This window comes from Protobothrops mucrosquamatus, unplaced genomic scaffold (assembly GCF_001527695.2).
Source record: "Protobothrops mucrosquamatus isolate PMUCROS unplaced genomic scaffold, P.Mucros_1.0 scaffold1019, whole genome shotgun sequence".
Taxonomy (NCBI): Eukaryota; Metazoa; Chordata; class Lepidosauria; order Squamata; family Viperidae; genus Protobothrops; species Protobothrops mucrosquamatus.
Genome location: NW_015387255.1, coordinates 114,333 through 126,680, shown reverse-complemented (window position 1 = coordinate 126,680; position 12,348 = coordinate 114,333). Strand labels below are relative to the sequence as shown.

Below are 12,348 nucleotides of genomic sequence, written 5' to 3'. Positions count from 1 at the left end.
GCCTTGCTTGGCGATCCCCGTGAAATGGTCGATCGACCCCAAATGGGGTCCCGACCCACAGGTTGAGAACCACTGAAATAAAGGTACCGTAGAATAAGATGATCCAGCTGTAAATGCAAAATTTCCCCAAACATTTGAACTACATAAACAATCTTCTTTCCAGCACTATCATCCCAAGGCTCTCTCTATATGCGGTCACCTATAACCCACCCACCCTGCCAACAAATCGTGTCTACACGTAAGAAAGAAGGGAGATAAAAGGCAACGGAAATACCTGGGAGAGAGACCCAGAAGTCAGCTTTCGATGGAAAAGATCACTGAGAGCCTGGTTTTGCCGCTCCAAGTCAAAGACCCGTTTTTTCAGCTTTATGCATTCTTCACGGAGATCCTGAGAAAAGAGAAGATAAACCTTGTAAGCTAGAGTCAAGAGAATACCTGCATAAACTCTTGTTTGGCTTTCTCTCCTCCCCACAGGAATCCTCTAGGTTAGTGGATTCGGGAGAAATCAGCATTTGCCATCAAGGGACACAAAATCCCCTCTCAAAAGAACCCTGAATCCTGTGACTTGCACAAATAATGCAGGTTAAGGACATGCATAAATGTTTGATCATATTTAACAGACACCGATGCTCCTGACAAAACTGAAGAGGAGGAAGAAAGAAATAGTACTGAAAAGCCATCTCTGCTGATGTCTGGGAATGCAATACAGATCAGGACACAGGTTTGGCATGCAAAAAATGCAAGTGAAATCCCCTCCGAGATAATAATAAATAAATAAATAAATAAATAAATAAATAAATAAATAAATAAATAAATAATAATGATGATGATGATGATGATAATGATAATGATAAAGTTGGAAGGGACCTTGGAGGTCATCTAGTCCAACCCCGAGCTCAGGCAGGAAACCCTACACCATTTCGGACAAACGGCTGTCCAGTCTCTTCTTAAAAACTTCCAGTATTGGAGCATTCACCACTTCTGGAGGCAGGTTGTTCCACTGGTTAATTGTTCTAGCTGTCAGGAAGTTTCTCCTTAGTTCTAGGTTGCTTCTCTCCTTGATTAGTTTCCATCCATTGCTTCTTGTCCTGCCTTCAGGTGCCTCGGAAAATAGCTTGACTCCCTCTTCTTTGTGGCAGCCCCTGAGATATTGGAACACTGCTATCATGTCCCCCCTCGTCCTTCTCTTCGTTAAACTAGATTAATAAGCAGCTTTGCATGATGAGCTAATCAGAGGCAAATGCAATTAATGTTTGCAGGACCGATACCAAGCAATTAAGATCTATTATCTGCCTGTCCTTCATCTATATCAGGGATACACAACTGCTATCAGCTCAAGGTTTACCCATGGTTTTGTTTAGAACAATGAGAATTGCACTCCAAAAGTGGACTAAGCCACGTCCTTTGTTTAGAGGGAATTTCGGGATTTTTGAGAAGTATTCTAAGTAACCACGAGACTTAAAGGTAGTTCTTTTGCCTCTAGCCCCCACGCCCGCCCCATCACACAAAATACAAAATGAGGGTCATATTGGCCCTCAACCATTTTGGGGGAGCCACAGAGGAAACTGGTGGGCTGAATACTATCCCAGATTGCATTTTTTTCATCTCTGACTATAGAGAACAGTGGCTGTACTTGTAGTCAAACTTCTCCTGATATTCCCATTCCAAAAACTGAGCACAAAACCTAAATGTGACTTCATTATTAAAAAATGAATTCGAGCACAATTATTCTCCAACCAAAGTTACTTACTCGCTTTCATCCTCATTCTCTCTCTTTAATTGCCATTTTAAAACCAGCTGTAGAGGTCTGTGGGGGATGCGTGTTAAGATTTCTGGGGAAGACTACAGGCCAAGGAGCTCAGATCTGTAGCTCAACAATGGAGCAAAAGGATGCATGAAATACTCTGCTTTTGACCCTAAGTGAATTATGAACTCTCATTCAGCTTTTATCCCTATCACCAGCTTAAGAAGGGACCTAATCTGGAACAGAAGCAGCACTGATCTGAGAAAGTTGTGAGGATTAGCAGGAACATTTTGACTACTCTAAAAGGCAGTATGAATATTATCATCACAGGAAAGAGATTGGTAGAAGAATTCACACTTCTAGCAACAGGCAGTTTCTAATTGTTTCTAATAGGTCTTGTGCCTTTTTTTTCAGTACAGTATCCAGAGGTTAATTGTTGTACCAACACCTCTCCCTTGAGCACAAGCAAGTCTAACCCTTCTTACTCAGCAGTTGTAACTTCCATAGTCTAACGTACATAGTCCAGGAAGAAGGATCCAGATAATTCCATTATCTGGAAGTCACCATTGATTTGTACAAAAAACCCCATAATATATACAAGAGCTCTGTTTGTTCCTTCTCCTCCTCTTAAAGAAATCCAGCACAGGATACAATAAGTGCAGGCACCAAAGGGCCTATAGACCATTCCTTTGCTTGCTAACGTAAATGTTTCAGGAAACTTACATGGCTTTAAAGAAAAAGAGTAGTTGCTGATATCATCTTTAACTTCAGAAATGCCACTGCAATCCATAAAGGCATTCTTGGGAAATAAAAATGGGAAGGGGGGGGGAAGCAGGCCTAGGAAAAACAGAGTGGGATAAAGCCTCTGGAGTAATTTCACCAGTTCTGCTTTCAGCAGAATTTTGTGCCTGGCCATGTTCTACTTTAACAGCACTCAAAATTTTAACCCCCAAAGACCAAGCCTGGAGACGGACTCACTTTTTGATTTAACAGCGCTTGCACCACGTGGTTGGCTACCTGCAGAAGGAGGAAGAACAGGTATAAGCACAAGGGGAGAAGCCATGCCTCCATCAGAAGGTGCTGTCTGAGAAAGAGAAGAAAAAGCAGTACCTCATCCAGGCAGCGTTCGTAGGTTTCCCGCTGGTTCTCATTGGCTTGCACCAAAGCCAAATTCTCTGCCTGAGGACATAGAGAAGAAGAGTCAGGCTTGCTGGTGAAAAAAACGAGGACCTCAAGTTTCTTCTCCAGGAGGCATATGGGAAAAGAAAGGAAGGGTGGACAACTTTCCTTCTTCTCTCTGCTCCACCCCACTTCTCTTGCCCTTGAAAATTCCTATTCTACAGCATTGCAAAGCTATGTTTCCTACCTGTGCCCATGGGAAAAGAGTGAGGGGCTAAGATCACTAAGTTCAATGGCTGGCACCCCCCTTCAAAAGCCAGAGCAGCAGGTCAACTAGATTGCTGTCCCATCCCTTGTAGACATGTGTCATGTACCCCCCTCAAAAACCCAGAATACAATGTTTGTGCAAAGTGCATATAACTCACATTAGGAAGAGGCAGAAAAGGAATCCACATGACCTGACTCATATAATGGATTCACTTGGGCTTATATGTGTCTGGTGTGAGTATTTTACCTTCCCTGTACGCCATGTTGGAAAAGGGTGCCAATTCTGGAGAATCGGGAGTAAACGACTCTTGCTTGTAACAGTAAGGGAGCAAAACAACTAATTTAGATCATTCAACTATACGAGCCTGTGCTCCCCCAGTGGGCTCATATAACATTCACATTATTTCTGTACAGGTAGTCCTTGAGTTATGGTAATGAAACTCCATGGTTGTTCAGTGGATCCATACTTCGCTAACAGACAGTTTTGCTGAAAAATCGAGATAAATGCTGCGTTTCAGCAAAACCATCAGAAATCGTGGCTCCATGATAGTGAGTTGATGCAAATGACTATAAATGTGCCCCAATGCACTCAAAACACTCAGTACTTCTAATCCACGTAGGTACCACCCAGTAGGTCTGTCAGAACTTCAGTCAGTAAGCAAGTGATTTTAAGTTGAAGACCATCTATATGTGCCAATGCTGGGAGGCAGCTCACATTCAAGTGAAATAGATACTACATAGCCATATTGCTTGCAATGGGATCTCAATTCACTTCTTCTGCCAGCCTTTCATTCAGCTGGTGCTCTGGTCTCTAGAACCCCTTAAATCAGCAAGACAAGATGAGGCCCTGTACCTCTAGCTCCCGGAGTCTCTGCAGAAGGTCCTGGGGTGTCCTTGGCTCATGGCCATCCCCTTCCGGCTTCATCTTGCTCTGCAGCTCAATTTCAGACATGGTTTCCTTTGGGCAGAGAGAATCACATGCCAAGTTTCATGCTCCTGCCACAATAAAAGACCCACCACCAATTTTGAGGGGGGCGGGAGGGGGCGGTGTTACAGCAAGGCCATTCAACAGCTGCCTCCAATGATACAGCTGGGATTTCTCAAACAGAAAGGAGGGTCAGGAATGATGGTAGAGTTACGATCCATGCTTACAGCATGCTTTTAGGATCACAGTTCAGCCCGATAATCCAAAAGGGTGCAGAAGACCATCTGAAGAGTTGAGGGGGAGAAACTGAAGCCTCCAGAGGTCTTTTGTTTCCACTTTCCCTCCTTTAATTTTTTAATAAAGTACTACAAAACTGTGCTAATAAAATTCAGTCATGTTGATCTTGCTACAATTGGATGGACTGCAGGTGATGTCCAGGGAGTGGATTGGCCACCCCCCTCATATCAGGATGATGGATGTATGATCCCAGCTAATGTCTTGGCCCAGCTCTTCCCCAGCCTTTTCTTACCTTTTTTCAAGGGCCCAGTGATGGACACTATGACAAGCCCAACCTCCGGGCTTCCCTTCATCACTTTTGCCTGAAAGAGAAGCAAAGAAGAGTTCAGGGTTGAGCACCCTTCATCAAAGGAATGTTGCCTTAAAGAGATGTACCAGCATTCAGGCAATGTAAGTGAACACCAGAAAACTGCAGTGAGAGTTATTTTTAAAAACAAAGATTCAACTCCCACAGTCATTTTCCTCCAAGGATTTCCCCATGGTACGTCTCATTCCATGCTTGTGACGGTTGCTAGAGCTCAGTTTACAAAAGAATGGGGAAACATTTGATGCAGCTGGGGCCAATCTGCTGGTTCATCTTGAAGGACTTTGGATTTACAGATTTACCTCCCAATTCCTCTGCTCCCAAGCCAGTACTATCAGGAAAGCAACAACCAAACCACAACACTTATTACTGCAGCATCCCAGGTGATACTGAGGTTTTTTTTAAAGGATGGGCTTATTTTTAAAGCAGACATGTTAAGAGAGAGTAGTCCAGAAGATAATCGGAAGTATTGAAATTAGACCTTCCAGAACAGGGGTCTTCGAACTTGGCCCTTTTATGACTTGTGGACTTCAACACCCAGAATTCCTCAGCCAGGCATGCTGGCTGAGGAATTCTGGGAGTTGAAGTCCACAAGTCATAAAAGAGTCAAGTTTGAAGACCCCTGTTCTACAATCAGAGACAGATTTTAATACATTGAAGATCAGAAGCAAGACTCTCATCATCCATTACGTTCAGTTTGCAAACTTCCCCAGGTCAAGCTGTCTGACCAGAGAGAAGGGAATGAATCCAGGGGTGATGGACCAATGTCAAATCCAGCAGAGCTTCTACAATGCTTATGTGTGGCCAAAATGAGCTTTTTCAGCATAGGAGGAGCAGGTTCCTCCTGTGGCATCTAATTAGTTTAATCCATAAATTTAATTTGCTTTTGGTTTAATGCAACTTGAGAATCTAGCCATTATTTATAATCTGTGGTTTACTGCTTTATATGACATAAAAACCAAGCCACTATGGTTTGTTCAGCAAACCATTATTAAAACCATGGCTTACAATCCACATTCTCTGTCAGTGATTTTAAGATGATATACCACACTAAGCCTAGCAATCTTCAGTCTCTGATGCAGCATTTCTTAATCTTGGCAACTTTTAAGATGTGGACTTCAACTTTCAGAATTCCCTAGCCAGCCACCTGGCTAGGGAATTCTGGGAGTTGAAGTCCACATATTTTTTAAAAAAGCTAAAATTGAGAAACACTGCTCCGATGTATTATGTACTCAAATTGGAAAAAGAAGCTCTTTTCCAGTCCCATCCCTTGAAATCTTGCAAGCATTTATTTGATTTATGCTTTAGCAAGTTCTTACAGCAGCTTACAGAAGTTAAAAAACAATATAAACTATTAAGAGACAGATCATAAGTCACAATAAAAATAAATACTAAAATCATCTCACAATTATCAACCTGACTGAAAAAGATGCATCTTTATGGATTGCTTAAAACCCGAGAGTGTAGGGCACGGGTGTCAAACTAGAACGTGTTGTGTGACGTACCGTGACTTATTGTGATGTTTTTTGCCTTTGCAGAGCCGGGGTGGGCGTGGCCTCTGCGTGACACATCTGGCCTGTGGGCCACCAGTTTGACACCCCTGGTGTAGGGGCTAAACATAACTTTCAAAGGAAAAAGAAAAGAAATATAGAAAATCTCCCTCATTTGTTTGTTTTTTTGCCAAGCTCACTCGCACAGGGGTTATTTGTGAGAGGCCAGCACTTGTGCTACTGTTGTCCTGTCCCTTTATGTCCTCTTTCTAGCCACTACAGCAATTGTTGCCTATAAAAGCTGAGCAGGGAAGCAGCTGAAGGTGGGAGTGTTGGTATGTGAGAGAGAGAGAGTTAAAGAGGTGTATGTGTTATAAAGCAGCATAAAGCAGATATACTGATTTCCAGAAGTAGGACTTGTAAGTAGTAGTTGGAGCAGTAATGTAGTAGAAGTGGGAAGGAATGGAGTAGTGAGCAGTGAGGACTAGCCTTTGAGTGCTTATGTGTGTGTTGCCTAAGGACCTGTGTGGTTGTATTGGCTCTCTTGGATTTTGGAACCCACTGACTTGGATATAATATGTAAAAGAACCCATGACAGCGTCCAAAGTCACCTAATCAGTTTTACACTTGATCCGTAATTTGACATACTTTCTCAAATCCAGCTTTCTCAGGCTCAACAATTTATGCAGAGTTTGATAGTTTGTAATTTTCAGGGGATTCTAAGGTTCCAAGCAGCTAAACGTCAGATTTAAGAAGGAGGAATTAGTGCTGTAAATTGCTATGAAAGATTGCCACGATATTAGAAAGTAAGCCAGAAACTGCTGTATTGAAGGCAACAGAGTATTTCATCCAGCATGTCTGTGGCTTTGCAGTACCAATGCAGAATTTGATGTTGGAGGTTTATATAAAATTTGCAAATGCATGAATACAAATCTGGAATTTATTGGTGAATCCCACATATACCATGTTCCCACTGTAAGTGACAAACCTAGTAAAACTATCTACTTCTCTGTTTATCAATGAGTAGCCAAATAGGATGGCCACTCTTTGTTTATACATTCAAGGGTACCTCTAATTTCTATTGAGAGAGACAACATTCATCTAACCTGCAATTTGTTTTGTTAATGAGCTTTCTAAAGGGAGTGACCAAGATAATTTTGAAGTTACATGAAGTCCTTTATCCCTTAGAGCAGTCTCTTGGCAACTTTAAGACATGTGGATTTCAACTCCCAGAATTCCCCAGCCAGCTTCCACACAAACTGGGAACTTCTGAGAGTTGAAGTCTACATATCTTGAAGTTGCTAGAGTTGAGAAACACGGAGAGTGCCAAATGCAGCCCAATAGGTGAAGGGCGAGGTTTAAAATGGAGGTAAATCAACATAGCCCTAAGGCTTACCGGTTGTGGTTGCTGCTGTAGCTTCTCTGACTAGCCTACCCCACAGATTTGTTGGAAAGATAAAATAAAAAGTTGGAATAAAAGTCATTTTGTGCTCCTTAGAAAAAGAATGGGCAGAAACCAAACTAGCAATACAAACCAAAATTCGAATCAAATGCTGAAGTATAATTTTCATAAAGAGACCCAAATTTGGGTCATGAAAATACAAGGAGAATATAGAGAAATGATCTTGCCTATAAAAAGTTAGTTAACCTGAAAGATAACCTGAAAGTCGCATGGGAATTTGAGAAATTCAAAGATCTAGAATTATTTTTTTGCTCCCCCTCTGGAAAAAAAAACCCCAAACCACTTACATGGAAGTTCATAATAAGAAACAAGATTAAAGAGATTATAGAAGAATCTTTATCCTATGGCTCAATCTTCTCCAACCTGGTCTTTGCCAGATTTGTTTGAACCGCAATGGCTATAATTGGAAAAGGCAGGGGGAAGCGTGGGCTGAAGGGGGGGGGGTTAACCAGCTAACTCAAATAATTCTTTTTCCAATTACAGAATTGCTGAAGAAATTACTTCAAAGTGGTCTGAAGGAGGAAAAGTTAGATCACTGTATTCATTTTCTACTCTAAACTGTTGAATAATTCCCTGAAGAGTATAAAAGGATGAAGACAAATGCAGTCTCCACTAATTTTATCCCTGGAGGAAGAACCCAGCATTTCAATTTAGCTTTTGAGAACATAAAACATATGCAATGCAGGATTGGTATTCAGCCTCACCCTTCCACAGTTTCAAATAGAATTTTAAAAAAATCTTTGAAAGTTGTAGATGTGTATATGTTCAACCATCATATTTCCCTGCAAAATTCATCATTTTAAAACGCACAAGAAAACCGCTCTGGATTTTGGGGAACAAATATGCAAGATACTAATAAAAAAATCATCCATTTGAGCATCTTCTCTACCTTTTGACCCCATTCAGTTATCCCATCTCGTCCCCAAATTTCACTCCAGGGCAGGGTTTTCAACCTTGGCATTTTTAAAAAACATGGCTGGCTAGGGAATTCTGGGAGTTGAAGTCCACACATCTTAAAATTGCTCAGCTTGAGAAACACTGCTCCAGGGTATTAAAATGCATCTATTTTCAGAACAGCTTATATTTAAATCATCTTGGCCATATTAAAAATGTGTCTGGCTTAACCATATTTTAAAAAGCAAAGCTTAAGGAATCTACTTTCCTTGCAACGCATTCACTGGTTTTGGCATTTTGATTACAACCGAGTAATAATTAATTCTTTTGCTGTGTCTCAGTACTGGAACTTGAAGAAAAAGGAGACTCAAGAGAGGAATGAATTAGTTCAGTCAACCAGCACAGAAATTTATGCTTAGCGTCCACATCCCAATAGTTTTCACTATTTTCCAGCCCAGGGGAGACAGAATAGTTTCCAAAATCCTCAGAACAACTGGGTGAGAGAAAAACCCAGGAATTACTTACAGAAACTAGTAACACCACCCTACATATTTTAACATTTTCATAAAACAACGCAAAACTAAACTCTTTGAATACTGCTTTTTAAAGGCAGCATCAAAAACCTCTGAATTATGTGATTGAGCTTGGAAGAAAACTAGGGCAAGCAGGTTTGGGCAAGAGAACTGGGGGAAAAAATTTCCACCTTAACTGGAGCTCCAACAAGAATATGTAATAGTTTTGCCCTCCCTCAAAAGAAAACAATCCTAGTAACATGGGGTTTTTTTCTTTTTAAAGGAAATGCAAGCCCAATATACCAGATGGAAACTAGATTGGGAAGAGAAGATCCCCTATTACATAGGAGTTCCCAATCTTTTATCAAGCTGAAGCTGGCTCAGGAGACAGTCTTGACACCACAGCTTTTCACTTGTGACCCCTCAACACTTCCACCATACTGACATCTGTGACATTCTCTGAGACATACAGTGAATTAATGAAATCTGTCATTTGGGATTCAACAGCGGCTTTGTAATAGTCCAATAAGCCGCACTAGAAGCTCCCTGTAAAAAGGCAGCCTGTCTTGCAAATAGAGAGTGCTTCCCATTTCCTCTCCCCCCCCCTCAAACTTTCAAGTTCCCAGAGTCTCTTGCAAAAAAGACACCCTCCTCTGTCTTATACATCTTACACATATCTTGCTGCACACCAGGACACAGTCCTGGCTGATCTTTGTACCTATTAGCCCCGCTAAGGGCTCGCAGGATACTTACTCCAGGCTACTTACGCAGTCAAGGGCATTCAGCAGACTTAAAACTAGCATACTGAAAGGCCTGCATTTTCTTGGCTACATTGCATTCCCGATATTTATTGGGGGGGGGGGAGCGGGAGGCAAAAAGGGGAAACTGCAGGGCCAACCTCTGTATGCATGGCACAAAGAGATTAAACAGATCTTATGGACTGTAGGGAACACGGAGACATCTGGGCGTCACTTCGATCTAAATTCCCAGGAAGAAAGAAATGCAACTGTAGTGATCTTTTTTTTTTTTTTTTTTTAAGAACAAACGCCATCCTGCCGCAGAAGCGAGGAAACCTCAAGATATTCCCCTTCTGCAACAGCCTTCTTCGAGATCCCGCTCCTCTGCTACAGATGCATCCCGTCCGACAGTGGAACTTCACAGCCCAGGTCCTCAAGTCCAGTTTCAGGGCGATCGTCGAGAGACAAAACGCTTCTCCCCACCCCGCAGACCCGTGTTCCTCGCCGCTCCCCTCAAAGCTCTACAGCGCTACCAGCCTTCCAATCCTGACCGCACGTCGTCCTCTCCCGCAAAATCCTACACGCGCCCGACGCTCCTCGATCCACACGTTCCTTGCCGGCTCCGGGAGAGCTTTGGAAACGTGCCTCCTCTCTCGAAACTATATGGCTCAGAAGTCGGGGCAGCTCCCCTCCTCTCGCCTATCCCGGGCTCCCTGAAGGACTCCTGCTGCAGCAGCAGCTACCCAGCTAGCGCTCCATTTCAGACACCCGACATTTTCCAAAGCGCTCGCCCCCCCTCCCACCCGCCGTCTCCTTTAAGCCCCCCCCCCCAAGTAACCTTTTCCTCGGCCTCCGCGCCAGCCCTCTTAAACTTCGTTCCCCCCCCCGCTGTCCGCTCCGCCTGCCCCTAAAAGCGGGGATGGGCGGTGGGCTGCGGACCAAGCCTGAGCTCGCCTACGCCACCGAGGCCCCGGTACCTTTGGCGCATCCTCCCGCGACACGGCCCGACTCGGGGCCTGCTATTGTTGGGTGGTGGAGGCGGAGGCAGAAGGAAACTACGGCTCGGAGCTCCGCCTTATCCGTCTCCCCACCTCAGCGCGGCCCATCTCAGCCCAGACCCTCCGCCCCCCCACCCATCCTTTTCGCAACCCATCTGGCTGAAGGGGGATTTCCACTACCAGGGGAAGAGAAGGGAGGGGGAACTACCCAAGCAGCTTTGCCGAGAGGGCTGCAAAGCGGGGGGTGGGTGGGGGTGTTGATGGTGGATAAATGCAGCCGCTTTCAGAATTAAGGATGATTATGCTCATAATACATGTGTGTGGGGGGGAAATGCAGGATTCCACACAAATCAGATTGCAAAGTAGAGCGGCAGTTAATCCAGATATTTCCACCCACCCACGTACATATTTCTGTTCAGGTTTGTACCTTTGGAGAACAAACTCCTACAAGGAGTTGCTCATATGGTGAAGGGCAACATTTTTCCAATTCTAGCAAATAGTTTCTAAGGTAAATTTCCTGGGGACCCTCACTATGCGTTTCCCCCAAAATAAGATCATCGGCAAACATGGCTGATATCTTAGGGCAGTCTTCCAAAGGACATCTGAGGTCCCCAACGTCATGTTTTCCATTCCTAGCCCTGTGGCCTGTTTAGCAATGGCCTCAAACCTGAAAAAAATGAATCCATTTTACCCTTTTGCAATCTGCTCTTTAGTCACAAGGACACTCTGGAATCAGGGGCCCTTAAAGGAGAGGAATGGGAAGCCCCAGTTCCCTTTCTCAACAGTTTCCCTCCATTGGAAATATTCTGTTCTTACTCTGCAGCTGTGGATTTCAAACATCTACTGTGGAGGTAGAGATGATCCTGCTCAATTTTCTGCTTTTAGTTATGCAACATAACCCTGGGCGGCTTGCAAACAGTAGTAAAAGCATTAAGCACAATAAAAGCATAAAATCCATTACAGCAAACTCTTGGCATCCACAACTACCATACATCTTCCCCAAAAGCCCTTTCTGGGCTCAGCTTTACCCTACCCCGATGCTTGTGAGAAAAGTTAAGTCTTTGTGGCTTTTCCAAGGGCTAGAAGGATAGAGGCCTGTGCCGCTTGTGGATAGAGAGAGAGCAGGAGGATGCTGCAAAAAACGTAGGGGTGAGAATGGGGTGGAAATCTTTGAGGGAAGATGCCTGGGAAGTCCTTCCCTTGTTTCCTTTTCAGTAAACATTTTCTTAAGTACTATTCTCAACCTTGCAATTTGAAGATTGCAATCCCGTGCATGCTTACGTAGAAAGAAAGACCTATTGAGATCAGGGGGGGGGTCTACTCTACATTTGCATGCTTAGAACTACTAGGCTGATACAGCACAACGAATTACACCCTGTAATGGAAAAGGGTTTGAACTCACTCTCTGCACCACTATTGTTTGCTAAGAGAGAGACAAGCAGGAATGTGGAGAGACAGTTCTAAGGAAAGTCAGGCATGAGTGAGAGATCTTTAGTTTGATCCTCCACACTTTTGCAGCTGCAACTCCCTTTTTCTAGAACTATCTGGTGATCATGATGGGAAGGTGTGAAAGAAGCTTCCACGTAAAGAGCAGTAGCA

At 43.5% G+C, this 12,348-nt stretch overlaps 1 protein-coding gene across 1 annotated transcript in view; it reads right to left on the bottom strand.

The window, feature by feature from the left end:
- NCKAP5L (NCK associated protein 5 like) overlaps positions 1 to 4,082 on the bottom strand; it is a 14,272-nt gene extending 10,190 nt beyond the window's left edge. The window contains exons 1-4 of the mRNA XM_015819926.1: positions 3,984 to 4,082; positions 2,855 to 2,923; positions 2,723 to 2,761; positions 275 to 388 (exon numbers count right to left, since the gene is read on the bottom strand). Of these exons, the coding sequence (XP_015675412.1) occupies positions 275 to 388; positions 2,723 to 2,761; positions 2,855 to 2,923; positions 3,984 to 4,082 (321 nt within the window). The remainder of the gene's footprint in view (positions 1 to 274; positions 389 to 2,722; positions 2,762 to 2,854; positions 2,924 to 3,983) is intronic.
- Positions 4,083 to 12,348: the final 8,266 nt, after the last annotated feature.